The 15826-nt window shown below is 40.1% G+C and overlaps 1 protein-coding gene across 1 annotated transcript; it reads left to right on the forward strand.

Annotated features, from left to right (window-relative positions):
* The first annotated feature begins 63 nt into the window (after window positions 1–63).
* Window positions 64–15556, forward strand: becn1 (beclin 1, autophagy related). Its single transcript, XM_017704552.2, has 12 exons — window positions 64–152; window positions 4421–4551; window positions 4983–5047; window positions 5454–5512; window positions 6076–6166; window positions 7372–7508; window positions 9036–9230; window positions 10830–10976; window positions 11312–11461; window positions 11746–11806; window positions 12411–12553; window positions 13100–15556. Exons 2-12 carry the CDS (start codon window positions 4425–4427, stop codon window positions 13266–13268), a joined length of 1344 nt encoding a protein of 447 aa, XP_017560041.1. The 5' UTR covers window positions 64–152; window positions 4421–4424; the 3' UTR covers window positions 13269–15556.
* The last annotated feature ends 270 nt before the right edge of the window (window positions 15557–15826 follow it).

The following is a 15826-nucleotide window of genomic DNA, read 5'->3' on the forward strand; positions in this document are numbered from 1 at the left end:
ACGTGTCAACATTTAAGTGTAAACCTCGAAGGAAACGATAGTTGTATGTGCAATAAATACATAAAATAAAATAAGCAGGAAAAAAAAAACTCTGTGCCTACGTCACCGAAACGTCACCGGTAACAAACAAACAAACAGCAGGAAGCTGCCGGGTAAGCTGCGCCTGCAACACAGAGAAAAGAAAGATTTAACAGGGAGTTTCGGGCAGTTTGGCGGTTTGGTTCCGTTTCTGTTGTGCAGAGTGTATTAAGTCAGGGTTTAGACGTTTTGTCGAAGCTCAAATAGCTCAGCTTGAGCCGAAATAGTGACCGTGTTGTGCGGCCTCGGTAGCTCCCTTGGCTAGCTGCGCGTGAGTGATGCCGCAGTGAAGGTTTGGCGTTTCAGCCGTTTGGTTCATAAAAACAACAGCGTTTTGGGTTTTAATCCGCTGTGGTGCAGACATAAAAGTAAAAACCTGGAAATGTCGGGTGAATTATTTCAGCGTTATTTATTTGTTCCTCTCAGAATTTGCTTTAGGCTTCGCTAGTCGTTTTAGTTGGCGTCTCTGTGCTCTAACCAGCCGAGTGGCGAGTTAAACCGCTGGTTGTGGTGCATGTAGCCAGTGGTGGACAGTAACACCACATTTCAGAGTCTAATATCTGACTTTTTCCTCCACTACATTTTAAGAAATCTGTGGTTCCTTTTGGTTTCTGTGTGTATAAAAATGTAACATGTCAAAACAAAAGAAGCGCAAAGCCAGAGCACCAATCAGGGCCCAGCGGTCACTTTGTTCTGAGCTTGTTTTGACCTGTTGGTCATACCGACCCAGTGCAGCACACAGTTCAACGTCAGCGCAGCAGTGTAAAACTTTGGGAGCATATGTCGACCTAAATGATGAACTAACCTAACTTTGTGTAAATAGAGCACAATATAGAAATATGTCCACATATGCAGTCGTGACTGGCGCGTTTATTTTTTTCTGAATTCATACAAACACTTTCATTTTATATTAAATTAGTTTGGGTTAGTTTATGTTTATGAACAGAGGCCTACAGATCAACACAGTAAAGGAAAACTTATTTGTGATCCTGAGTTTAAAGCCAGTTTTTATTCAGCTTGTAACTAATTTACAAAGTAATCTGAAACTGAAACTTTGCTTGTGTGTAAAAAGTGATTTCAGAGCCACTCGGTTCTCCCTGATGGAAACTCTTTACCTTCAGTGTTTTGTGCTTATGATCATTTTAATAGACGTCAGCATCACTAATTAATGACGTTCTATTAAAAGACTGGTTTACCAAGAGAGACGCTGGAGGACTTTCACCTGAAATGAGTTCATGAAGCCAGTCTTGTTATAAAAATGATAACAGGACCAGATCAGAGCCAGAATTACTCTTTTAGTACTTTTACTTTATACTTAAGTACATTTGAAGGTAAATACTTTAGTACTTTTACTCAAGTGGAGGTCTAGAGTAAGGCCTTCTACTTTTACTGGAGTAATATTTTACCCTGGGTGTCTCTACTTAACTCAAGTACATGATTTGTGTACTTCGTCCACCTCTGACATGTACGATACGAACCTAAGCTTTTTGAGCTACAAACAACTTTCTCTCTTTGTACATTTGTGTGCTGTACATTAATAGGCAGTGATTCTGGGAAATGGAAAGGAAACTGATCCTTCTTGAACGGTTCACTTGGAGTATATACTAGTTCACTATATTGAAGTCGTGCCAGTGACTGGCATAAGTGTTGAATGTTTAATGGTGAATGTGAACGCTGCACATGTTGACTAGGAAAGGTCAGAGACGAATAACAGAGACAAATCCAACATGAAGTGTCTTAGAAATAGGGCTGAATGATTTGGGGAAAATATAATTGTGATTTATCTGATCGATACTGTGACTGTGATTTAAATTGTGATATTTTTTTTTGCAAATTGAGGGCCGGGCCTGGTATATTGGTCAAGAAGACTAGAACATCCACCTTTTCTGGCTTGAGACTTGAATGTCGAACATGCCAGATTGCCAGTTAGTTGTGGTTGTGATGTCTCAGCATATTGCTGCTGTCAGAAGAAAATCTTGCATCTCCAATTTTGTCATTTTAAATTTTTTTGACATAATTTGAAAATGCCTGTTGCCTTTTACATTGTGTGTAAATTTCATGATGGATGGACCAAAAGAAACGGCCCAGAATGGCTTGGAAAAAGGTCTGGTTCCATTGACTTGCATTGAAAGTAAAGCATGTTTTTTCCTTCTCCTGTAAAGTTACCATTTTGGAGATAAGAGGTTTTCTTATCTATTATGTTAATGTTTCCCAATTGAGACAACATTAAAATCGCACCCTTTTAAGTTGTGATTTCAATATAAAAAAACAATTTATCTTTCAGCCCTACTTAGAAAAGGAGTGGTGTTTTGTATTTTACCTCCAACCCAAATCTAGTCCACCTCATTTAGCTAATTAAGGACTTCTGCAGGCAAAAATCTATGGTTGGATCATGTGTAGTCGATTAAGTTTGGAGCTAAAGGCTGCAGGAAGGTCAATCTCTCAGCAGGGTTGGTGGCCTCTGAAGTAAGGTGTTGGGCCACCATGAGAGCTGCAAGAACGTTATCAATGCATAGATTCTCCATGTCTCTGGAACTGAACTGGAGGGATGGAATGCCATTCTTCCAAAAGAACTGATGTTTCATTGACTTTGAATATAAATATCTCTACATAGCTGTGGATGGACTGTTGTTGCTGCCCAACAGCAACCCTACTGATATCTTTCCTATAGATAAATACAAATGTCACTTGACTCACTGTTCCTACAGAAACATTGGCCAGTTAAGCAGGCTTTGACCATAACTCCTGCCATCCATGCCTCAGTAATGAACACTTCACAAGATAAGATGCTTTTCAATGTTTCTCCACTCCTTTTTATAGATTTTTCCTTTGTCAACTGTCTATGTTTTCCCTTATTGCAAGAGAGGTCAGTGTGGTTCCCAGTCCGAATCCTCAACCTCTTAAGACCAGAGGTTAAAGTATTGCTGGGCTGAGAAGGACTCACAGTTTAGAGATGGATGGATGGATGGATGGATAGAGAGATAGAGAGATTATTGATCCCAAAGGAAATTTAGCAGACACACAACACTATACAGTAACCGTAAATGGGTGTAGACATATAACAAGAATAAATAAACCTGATCCTGTCTACAGGCATATGTACAAAAAGAGGAGGGGAAAAAAAACACCACAGTCTGTGATAATATCTATAACCTGAGATGAGAGATATAGGGCAATAATGACTGTACCAAAATTTACAGATGATGGCATATAATGACCACAGAATGAATAAATAAATATGTGCATATATTGTACCCAATAAAGTGTCTAATGTCCAGATGTGCAAGATGCGCAATGAGGTATGCAGAAAGTGCAATATGTGCAGCGCACTGTCTATACGTGCAGATGGATAGATAAACATAGGATAAGCATGAGATACAGATTCAGTCCCCCCCCTTCTCTGCTGGTCCCCCTGGGAAGAGTTGAAGAACCTGATGGCTCTGGGGACAAAGGATCTCCTGAATCTGTCGGTTGAGCAGCTCTGTGACAGCAACCTGCCACTAAACATGCTCCTCCTGTCCATGATGATGGTGTGTAGTGGGTGGCCATCATCCTCCTCCTCCTTTTTGTTTACTAGACTGGAATTCTTGCACATTAATATGAAAAAATCTTACATAGCCTAAACAGAGAAAAAAAGCAAATGGGGATTCAGGGTCACTGCGAGGAGAAAATAAGCACCACTTTTTGGGTGGATATATTTGTTGCTAAGTCAGTCTCAGCCAATATACAAGCAAACACTATTTAGGCTCTTTTATTGTTAAACACATGGGGTTGTGAAATAAGGACTTCACAGGCTTGTGATTAAGCTGTTTTGAGAGTGAGGACTGTGGGCCCACGTTAAGGGGTTAAGATCAAGCTTATCTTCTTACTGGACTAGAAACTGTCTAACATAATACAAAATACATAAAAGGTTGCATGTAGTGTACAACTGTAGAAAAAGCAAATGGCTTAACTTTTCAACAAGCAATAATTATGCAAAAAATATAATTTACAATTCATTCATCCAGTTGTAGAAGCCGAATTGCCTGTTTTCACACTGTATGACATGCTGTAAAAAAAAAACACACACAACAGTAAATAGCTTATAGCAGTAACAACCACTTTGGATTAAGATTTTTTCTGTTTGCACTATGCAAATCGGTGGAGTATAAGCTTTCATCATGTGTCCGCAACAGGAGCTTTAATTTAAGACAAACCATCTTTGTTGATCAATTACATTTGGAAAAACTTGGCAAATTAGATTTTTCACTAGGCTTCAGTCTGGCTATGTTGGAGCAGGAAGAGGAAACCATTGATATGTTTGTTATGAGTGACCACTGTGTTTGTATCTGTGCTCCTGCAGCGCCATGGAGGGCTCAAAGTCTTCTAGCACCACGATGCAGGTGAGCTTTGTGTGTCAGCGCTGCAGTCAGCCACTGAAACTGGACACGTCCTTTAACGTCCTGGACCGGGGGACCATCCAGGAGCTTATCGGTGAGTTTATGATGACTGACCCTGCCGGTGGAAAGTGGTGGAGATTCGTCTTACTTTATTTTGTCGGCCGCGATACTGGTCAAAAGTTTGGGAACACACAGCTTTTAAAATTGAGGCTAGGGTGAAGTTGCTGTACATACCAAGAAAGACATTTCAAATGAGTAAGTAGGTGTTTTGCAAGGGTTCTTTGACAAGAAACCACAATATTATGTATTTTGTACATTTCAAAAGAAGGCAAGCTGTCACCAGACTTTTGATGGATAGTGCACTTTTGAATCAAAGTCCTTTTTGTTTAATAAATACGTTACATCAAGTGTCTAAATTGCAAGTATGTCATGGTTTTTATCATTATTGATAGTTCAGCCAATTAAGTGTTTCGTGTTAGTTTGGAATTAATTTTGATCTGTTGGAACCTTTTTTTTTTTTTTTAGCTCCACTGGTCACCGTAACACCTAGTAAACAAACAGAAAGCAGTGATGCTGACAGCCCCCCTGAGGTAAGTGCAGTGTTCTATGATGCATTCATTACTCTGTGGTGGTCTAGTAGGGGTCCTGAACATTGGAGAACAGGTTAAAGGGAGCTAACAAAGTTTATATAGAAACAGAGGAGCCACAGTTCTGTAATTGTAGAACCATAAAATGCTCCTATATGGTAAGTGAAATTGATAAAATGGACAAAGAGTGTAAATACAGGGAGATATACTTAATGAAGTGGCATGCCAGTGTATTTAAGCTTTTCTTTTATTTTTTTGGTTATTATTTACAAACTAAGTTAATAATATTTTGTAATTAGGTCAGCTCCCTTGGCTAGATGGATAACTCTGAGTTTTGAGCTTCTGCTTCAGAAAAAAGGGACCATATAATAATTTAGAGGTAGTAGCTATGTGTGAATTTCTTTCCTAGGAAACATTTGTGGAGAGCAAGCAGGATGGAGTTTCAAGGAAATATATCCCACCTGCGAGGTATGATGACTCTAAAGTTACTTTATTCACATATTTTTTTCAGTATGTTTTTAGAAATGTGTAATGGGGCTCCCAAGTGGCGCAACTGTCTAAGTGTTGGCCCTATCATCAAGAGATCGATGAGTTCAATCCCTGGTGATGCTACAGCCACCCGTAGCTGGGAGTCCAAGAGAGCACAATTGGCCTCGCTCTCTCTGGATGGGTAGGATGACCCCTCCTCCTCCCCCCATCACTCAGTGCAATTCAGCACAGGCGTCTGTTAGCTGATGTGCTGTTCTGTGAACAGAACTGGCGGTTGGCGCTTTCTACCAAGTGCGTTTGGCTGTCCAATGACATTAAGGAAGCGGTGGCTGGTTTCACAGGTCTTGGAGGAAGCCTGTGCTGCCTTCACCCTCCTAGGGTTGATAGCATTGTGTGATTGAGGGAGTCCTAACTAGCAGGTGGAATTGGAAACGCCTAAATTGGGGAGAAAATTGGGTAAAAATCCAAAAAAAGAGAAAGGAAGTATAGGTGCATGTAGGATAGTATAATTTTTTTGTTCTTAATTCTGTGGTCAACTGTAGGATGATGTCTACAGAAAGTGCAAACAGCTTCACTCTCATTGGAGAGGCCTCAGATGGGGGTACCATGGAGAACCTGAGCCGCAGGCTAAAGGTATAACAGAATTTCTAAAAAAATGGCCTGTATAAAGGAATACTTTTTTTTTTAAAGGCTGTCTTCCATTATTAAATCCCTAACAAAACAATTAGCATCAGAAATTTCAGTTGTTTCAACTCACAGGGCATAAATCAATGCAGTTACAGTGCTTTTAAATAGCTTCTTTATGCGCTTGTGTTGATACTGACTCTTAGTTTTCACATTTCCACGTAGTATCACTTATTTTGGAAATAGCCACAGTAAAACACACAACTTACTGTGTGTGTTTCCCCACTGTTGCTGAGGCATTCGTTGTTCCCAAGATAGCCCAGAATGGATAAGGTTTCCAGTGCTTTCCAAATGCTTTTGACAGACAGTTAAATATACTGGCCCCAACTGTCTGTAACTAGCTGCAAGTCCAAAAATATCAGTGCACCTTCCATTGCTTTACATCTAATGCTTAACAAAGTCACTTGCATAGCTATAGTCTTTAAAAGTGCAGAGAGGGAATGTCTCTGGCCTGGAGACTGTGTTGACTTAAAGTGACACTCTGGCCAAAATCTGAAGTATAACCATAAGTACATCTGTTGTACTTCAACAGATAGTCTTCAACTATGTCTTCAAATGCTGACTGAAGACACGTCTCTTTATACAGCACTTAAATGAGCGCTGAATTAAGTATTGATTGTATTGTATTGTACTGCACTTATGTATTGTATTTTATTGTATTGCACTGCTCTGTGTCCAACTCTGTTCATTTTTCTATGGGTATCAACAGTGACTTTTGTTTCTAGCAGTATCTGAGCTCAGGACCGTCTTTCTCTCTAACCTATTGGTAACTAGCAAAGATACTTTCTGTAGACAGACAAATCACTTCTAGTAAGTCGCTCTGGATAAGAGCATCTGCTAAATGCTGTAAATGTAAATGTTGTAAACATGCCTGCTCTTCTCCTGCAGTGATAAATATAGTCTCTACATTAGTAGCTAGGCCATGATACTTGCGTAATGCATGATGTCTATTGTAGTGAGCTCATAAAAACTACTCAAAATCATGAATTCTGTCAAACTGCTGAGACTGTGGGGTACAATACTGCAGCACAGACATGACATGACAAATAACACTAAATGCTACTTTTATTAACGTCTTTTTAAAAAAGATTGTCTGAGCGGTGAGACCCACAGTTTCCAGTGTATTGAGCCCTTATGCCCCATGTGTCCCCTAGGTTACAAGTGATCTGTTTGACATCATGTCGGGTCACACCGATGTGGACCACCCGCTGTGCGAAGAGTGTACGGACACACTGCTGGACCACCTGGATACACAGCTCAACATCACTGAAAATGAGTGCCAGAACTACAAGTAGGACTATTTGAAGTTTACTTTAATATATTCTTTGAATTAAAGTAATAAATAAAGTTTTAAAAATATTAGGAATACACATTTTTTTGGGTTTAAATAAATAAAGGTCACAAATTTTTTCCAGGAAAAATGCAAAACCATAAGCAATCTTGCATGGAAAAAAAAATTGTGGACACCTGGACATCAGTTAGGATTCTGAGATCTCAGTCACGCCTCACGAACCAGTTTGATTTGATTATGTTGGGACAGTTCAGAATAATTTTTAAACATATTTAAATACATAATGGAATATAGATTATAAAAACAGTACAGCATGCTTTTGAAGTATACATTTGAAAATGGCCTGAGACGTGTTTTGATCGATTACAGAAAAGAATAGAAAGTTGAAACAACCACCAGATCAAAACATGACTACCAGATGTTCCAGTTCTGATGCTGCTTATTTTATTTGCTGCACCTTTGTGTACCATAGTACAGGGTTCCCACATGTCCTGGAAGACCTTGAAATCTAGAGTCTGGAACATAGTGAAAATAAGAAAATTGATAAAAGTCCTGTCCTGATCCTGCAGATCTGCTGTCCTGCAGAGTTTAGCTCCAAGACTTATCACACCTAATCTAGTTAACGAAGGCCGTCATCTGACTATTAGAGCCAGGCGTGTTGGACCTGAACTCTCCAAGGTGGTAGATCTTCAGGACTAGGATTGAATGGCCTTGTTGTAAAACAAGGCCATGTATAGTCGTATACAAAAGTTTGGGCACCCCGGACAATTTTCAAGTGAAAACATCTACAGAGAACACACTTCTGCTCATTTTAATGCACACCTCCTGTTTATTTACTGAATTTAACACATGTGGCCTGTACAAACGTTATGGTACAATATGCTAAAGGACCCATATCCTACACTTTTGGTTACATGTAATTTTTTCCCCATTTATAACATTTGTGAGGTTTTATGTACCAGAAACCATTAGCTGACGTAACAGACCTGGCGGTTGGCGCTTTCCTCTGAGCGTATTTGGCTGTCCAATGACATTGCATGAGCAGCAGTTCATAAAAAAGAGGTGGCAGGTGTTTGGGCGGGGAGTCCTAACTAGTGGGTGGAATTGGAGATGACTACATTGGGGAGAAACTTAGGTAAAAAAAAAAAAGGCAAAGGAAATTCAGTTTTCCGTGATATGGACACTTTAAACTCAGCAAATGAATATAAATAGTGCTTAAAATTACCAGAAACATGCTGTATTAAAAGCATGATCTCTGTAGAGGTTGTGTTACCTAATTTTCACGTCAACAAAACATGTATTGATCATAAATGCCCGTCATCATGTATTACAGAGTGGAGTGGAGATGTGAGTCACTAACCCTAGTGAGTGACCAGCTCGCCATTAAGGAGTTGTTAAGGGCTGTTTTATACAAATTTCACTCATATGTCCATAATTTTCATTCAAAAATGTCCTGCAAAATAATTTCCTAAAAGAAAAGGAATTCTGACAGTTTGATTGACAGTGACCGTGTGGTTTGATTGACAGGAACTGTCTGGAGCTGCTGTCTCAGCTGCAGGAGGAGGACGAGGGCTCGCTGCTGAACGAGCTGCAGCAGCTCAAGCAGGAGGAAGAGGCACTGATCCAGAAGCTGGAGGCCATCGAGGAGCAGCGGGAGGCCGTGGCCAGGGACCTGTCCGAGGCCCGCACCCACACCCAGCAGCTGGACACAGAGGAGCTGCAGTGAGTGATGGGAAAGGAGAGAAACAATAAGGGAGTTGACAAAAGGGGATTTCTGTGAGTTTGGAGAGGCAGCCAAAAACATTTAAAAGTTTGTCTGGGAGAAAACCTCATTCATTTTGGGCCACCAGGGCCTGAGGTTTAGAGTGTGTAATAAATGCTTAAACAACACTTCCCTTCTTTGCTGTTCTAGGTCACAATGACTGTTGGCCATTGTGGCTTAATTATAGGCAGAATGACTATAGATAGAATGTCTGAACACCAGTAGTATTACCTAGGCTATCATTAATGTTAACATAGTTAGGGAGGAATGAAATCTACCTAATCCGTCATACTGAAGTTACCTAGGAGAAACTGGTGCCTACTTAGCAGCAGTCTGTGCTCACACAATTCAACTTGTGTCCACTCAAAACAATCAAAAGAACACATAATAAAGCACAGTGGGCCCAAAAGTCTAAGGTCCTCCTACTGAAAATGCTTCTTTTTTGCATTTTTTTTCTAGTTTGATACTCAAATTATATTATCAGCAGAATGGAATTTGAGTGAAAAGTAGAATTTTTGAAATTTGTACATGGATTCCTTAGTCGCCCTGTAGCTTTAGTGACTCCACAAGTTTGTGTAAAAGCTTCTGTTCAGTAGAACAAATCCACCTGAGAGTCGTTTAAACATGAGTTTCAGTTGAAGAGATAAGACTGAAACAAGTTTGACCTTTTTGCATGAAGGTTTTAACATAGTCAGTGTCTCATTTGCTTCAGTAGCGCAAGTTCTTGAATATTCTTCAATTTACTTGTCATAACCTTGTTTATATACCAGTTTAAAGAGGAAAATTACTATTTTTTTTAGTGTGGCCTCAGACTTTTGCACTACACTGTATACAAGTGCAAAAACATTACTACCTTAGGATGTCTGTCCAACACTTCCTCTACTTCACCAAAAAATGTCAGCATAGCTTACAAAGAGTGAAAGCTTATTGGGTGTTTAGCTTAATGCAAAAGAATCATAAGGATAACTATTTTCTAAAGGCCTTAATTTGTTTATAGACGCTTCAGCATCTTGGGGCCTTGGATAGTAGTTTCCTGTTCAAGAAAGACTTCAAACTGAAGAAAGTGTTCAAATGTCATGTCAGTGACTTTAAAAAGAGAAAAATGGGCCAAGATTAAGGAATTTTAAGTAACTTATGTTTTGTACACCAGTCAAAGGATTAGACACTCATAGAACTGTTTTACTTTAATATTGTGCACATTTTAAAACAATGAAGGCGTCAAAACTATGAAATAATTTATATCCAATGACTCCAATCACAAATATAAGCTGGCCAGATAGGGCTATTTAGACCCCGCCCCCACTCATCACAACACAACTGATTGGTTAAAATACATTATGGGGGACCAACATTCCACTAATTAACTTTGAACAAGAAACATAGTAATTAGGATGATATAATGATTGCTAAATAATTCATTCAAGCTCTGTATTTTCAAAGCCTAAATGAAAAAAGTTGTATAAAATATTTTTTGTATTGTTAATATAAAGAACTACATAGACATTTTGACTGGTAATGTATGTAGCGATATGTTAGATCTCTCTGCCTCCTTTCCACAGGTATCAGAAAGAGTACTGTGAGTTCAAGCGGCAGCAGCTGGAGCTGGATGACGAATTGAAGAGCGTAGATAACCAGATGCGTTATTGTCAGGCCCAGCTGGACAGGCTAAAAAAGACCAATGTCTTCAACGCAACCTTCCATATCTGGTAACAGTTCAAGTCTCCCTCTTGTTCAGTTCTTTTAGCGAAGTGTAATGAGTCCATGTAAAGAGAGGGATTACAGTCGCAAACGTTTAAAACACTGAACACAGCTGCTAGACCGAGATGTGATGCTAAGGGGTGTGGGAGGCTTGGTAGAGCTCAGATAGGCAGTTATCTCGAAACATCACTCCAAGTCATGAGATTACAGGTTTTGGAAGCTATTAACAGTGTGTGGATGCTTCTTGTCCTCCTCAGATCCTTCAATATTCAAAAAGAATTATATGCAATTGTTCAATGATTCTGTATTCTCATTTATTTCTCTGTGGACCTTTTCTCTGTAGGCACAGTGGGCAGTTCGGAACGATAAATAACTTCCGTCTTGGCCGTTTACCCAGCGTGCCTGTGGAATGGAATGAGATTAACGCAGCCTGGGGCCAGACTGTGCTTCTCCTGCATGCTCTTGCCAACAAGATGGGCCTTCGTTTCCAGAGGTAGCGCCCAGCATGCTTAACAACTGAAATGTAATTCGCCAGTTCATGCCAGGACAGTTTTGATAGTTTTGAGTGTAGCAACAGACACTCTTTAAGGTTTGATGTCTTCATTTCAACTGGAAGCAAGCCTGCAGAGCCTCTCCTTCTCTTATAAATGGCATCCTGAGCGTTTTTATGTACTTGCATGAATACAAGACTACAAAAAAACGTTCACCAACAGAAAGCAAGCAAAACAGCTTTTCACTTTTTATGTTTTATATCATTTGCATATTGTTTCTGGGCAGATATCGACTAGTTCCATATGGAAACCACTCCTACTTGGAATCCCTTACAGACAAATCCAAGGTGGGTACAGTCATCTGCATTCTCACACACACACACACACACACACACACACACACATTTTCTAAGCTGCTTGTCCCTCAGGGTCGTGGATCTGCATTTACATTTATTGTAAAATTTGAACATTTGTAGGTCTTAATGGAAGCCCCATTGTAACAGGTAGCTGGATTTTTCAAATTCTATTTAAAAAAAAAAAACAGCTAAAATGAAACCACAAAATTAAGTAGGCAACACCGCTGCCTTCGACACTGTAGCGTGGGGTTCAGTTCCCCACCTGGGTAAGCACACTACACTATACCAGTAAGGGTCCTTGGGCAAGACTCCTAACATGACCTTCACCTACCTGTGCAAAATGATCAAATTGTAAGTCGCGCTGGATAAGAACGTCAGGCAAATGCTGTAAATGTAAATGTACAAGGTTTTGTTCCAACAGCAACCAGGAAAAAAAGTAAAGGAATGAGGTCAGCGTGTAGCCTCTTAGGCGTAGTTCTCTTTGTTTCCTGAACTGTTTAACATGCATGCCTTACTGCTGATGCCTTAATTCAAATACGCTCTATTTTTGTCTAATCCCTTGTGTCACTGTCTTGTCATTCTCTTGGTCTCTTAGGAGTTACCATTGTATTGCTCCGGTGGTCTGCGCTTCTTTTGGGATAACAAATTTGACCATGCAATGGTGGCCTTTTTGGATTGTGTCCAGCAGTTTAAAGAGGAGGTTGAGAAGGGCGACACCGGCTTCTGCCTACCATACAGGCAAGAGAATATGTGAATATGAACAATCTGAACGAAAGCCGACAAAACTAGTCTAGATTACTTCCTGCCTTGTTCCTGGAGAAAGTCTCCAAATGTCCAAAGAATTGGTAACACTTTTTACTGAAGGGCTACTCTATAATTATAATCGGCATAAACCTGCATAAGCATTTTTAATAATATGTAGTTTTCTTAAAGGGTTCTTCTTTCAGTGCTGATGTGATTTCACCCTTGACAATTGATGTTTCTTGGAATGAGCCTTTAAAATTTTGTGTTTAGATTTATGTCAGCTGTCATGAAACGCTTACACCCTTCAGGAAAATGTTACCACAGAATTCATTAGAAGTTCATCCAGCATTGCTCTGGGTTTGACACATGAAATGGGCTTTTGAGCCTCGTGTTATACAGCAGAGCTGTGAATAATCTCTGCAGGACGCAAGATCTCCAGGAAAAAACCTGGGAACGATTGCATGAGGCTTGTTCCACCATATATCCCCAGTGCTCCTTGACAGTTTGAGTGCTAACACTGCATTTGTCTTCTCCGAGCAGAATGGACGTGGATAAGGGAAAGATAGAGGACACGGGTGGCAGCGGAGGATCCTACTCCATAAAGACTCAGTTTAATTCGGAGGAGCAGTGGACCAAAGCCCTGAAGTTCATGCTTACCAACCTCAAATGGGGCTTGGCCTGGGTCTCCTCCCAGTTCTACAACCGCTAAAGCAGGACCAGCCTCCCAGAGGCCCACCGCTTCTCCACAGTTTGTCATAAACGTGTGCCTCTGTATGCTTGGAAGAAGCTCGGAAGATGTTCACGTTCTTGTGGATTTCAAACAGTAACTGGAAATGTCAGAATTACAAATCACAAGCAGATGGATGGCTCTCCAGCTTCATAATTACATGGGGAGAAATCATTTAGATGCCCAAGCAGTTATTACACATCATAGCCAGCTCCCGTATTATAGTATCCAGTAATTTCGTTATCAAGCCACAGGTAAACACTTTTACTGTTACTTCCGTCGTTTGTACCTAATGGTCTTGTGTGCGGAGGTACTGTTCCTGGAAGGTGGATACACTTATCCACTCCCATCGTTCTCCATTGTCCATTGAGATGCTGCATGGATGTCTTATCAACTGCGAAGAACAGGAAACAGTTGTGTTAAAGTGACTTACAAGACTGAATGTTTGGTGGTTTCATGATGGTAAATAATGGTTAATGCTGGACTAGCCTAAACCGTGAGTACACAACTTGATTCGTAAAGAGCCTCTACATGCCCAACTTTACTGATTTCTCAATGGTTTTTCTTGGTTAGTCAGTGATGTTTTGGCCAAATACAGTTGAAACAATATTCCAGCTGCAGTGACTTATCTCAGACTTGCTTGTGTGGTTTCTGACATACAGTTGTGTGTAAAGATAGACAAAAACTGCAAAAACAGGTGTGCTTACTTGACACAAATGGAGGCAAGTTAGGCATATTTAGCATGGAGCAAATTGGTGATATGCTTTTTATTAGCTACATTAGCTTGCAGCACTAGTGTAAAGCTAAAAAAGAAGCGAACATCCTCACTTAGAAATGGTTTAAATGATTTTGAGCTGAACTTTTGCTTTAGGCCAAAAACTAAGCCTGTCTAATTGGACAAGAGATGGACATTTCTACTGGACAAACTTTAGACCCAAGTTAACTAAGTTTATTAAGAAATCTTGCTTTGCAAAATATCGTCAGGGATACCCAGTCCATTTCTTTTTCCCTCCTGCAAGGTTTAGTTTCAGCCCTGATGACCAGGGGTGCCCAGTCGTTGTCCTGGAGAGTTCAGATCCAACACACAATGCTCAGATGTCCCTGAAGGCCTTCATTACCTGGACCAGATGTGTTTGATTAGGGCTGGAGCTAAACTGTGCAGAGTGGTAGATCTCCAGGACCATTGGGCAACCCTGACTTAAGTATTCTGGTAGATGCTAGATCCAAACCCTGTCCTGCATAGTTTAGTTCCAACCTGTGTCCAATAAGCGGCTTTGCGCTTTCCCCAACACTAACACATCTAATCCAGCCAATTTGGGACTTGGGAGGAGGTTGATTAGCTGGTGCAGGTGTGGTGGATTGTGGTTGGAAATGAGCTGAGGCAGCTCTGTGGAACTGGGGCTGGAGACCACTGCATTAGTATCTGTAGGTGGTGTTGGATTAGGCTTAGAACTGACCTCTGCAGAGCAGATCTGAAGGAGCACAATTTTGGCACCTTTGCTTTATACCAGTGGTCACCAACCCTCCTCCTGGAGATCTCCTTTTCTGGAGTATTGAGTTCCAGCCTGCATCTAACACGCTGCTTTGTGTGTGGAGGGTAGTTTTTAATCTTCAGTGATCAAGTATACAAATTGCCACTGTCTTAACAAAACCTGTCTACAAGATAAAACTTTATAGAAGACAACTAAATTGTAATATACAAAATGTAAAACTAATTTCTAGAACATTTCTGTTGGTCCATTCATTGTAAAATGACGGCAGCAAATGCTATTGTCACCAGGGATCCACCAATATAGCAACTGTGAGCTGGTGTCATACACTAATGCATAAACATATTAAATTGTAGAAAGTAAATCCGTAAAATGAATAAAATGCTGATGTTTTTGCACAGCAGCCTAATGTTGCCTAAACACTTTGCTCTGCCAGAGTACAGCAGTCACCAAGTATCAAGATTGAAAGTGACAAAATCTATACATCAGTCCGATATGGACAGCAAAACACACATATACACCGATATAGATCTGATTTCAGTATCAATGTACATTTCTAATGATCAGTTATCTGTTAAAACTCTGTTTCTAACAAACAGTGAGTGTTCCCGGTCACGGAGTTTGCACAGTGAGTCAGCTAGTTGGGTAGAAGATGTGTCATTTTCCTTATTTACATGTTTTCCTCTCAATTCTTGACTACAATATTGCATAAATGAAAACTTTCTGTGCTCACTTTGTTTCACCTTTTAATACACAAGTATTAAACTTTCTGAATTTTGATGTTGGTGGACTTGTTTGGTGGAAAGGTTTCATGAAATTGTCCAAACTAATCCAGTATAGCAGCTGACCTTCACTACTATACTATAAATGGTCAGACAAACATCTGATCTTCCAAATGATTAGAATAGGTGATTATTTAACATGAAGCTACAGGACCACCCCTGATGTTCCCACACCAAGAAGTGCTGGTAAAGCATCCATAAGCAGGCCTAATATTTTCAGTGCATAACGTATGTCAAGAACATCGTCATCTAGTAATTCTAAGAAATC

Source organism: Pygocentrus nattereri, chromosome 13 (assembly GCF_015220715.1).
Source record: "Pygocentrus nattereri isolate fPygNat1 chromosome 13, fPygNat1.pri, whole genome shotgun sequence".
Lineage (NCBI taxonomy): Eukaryota > Metazoa > Chordata > Actinopteri > Characiformes > Serrasalmidae > Pygocentrus > Pygocentrus nattereri.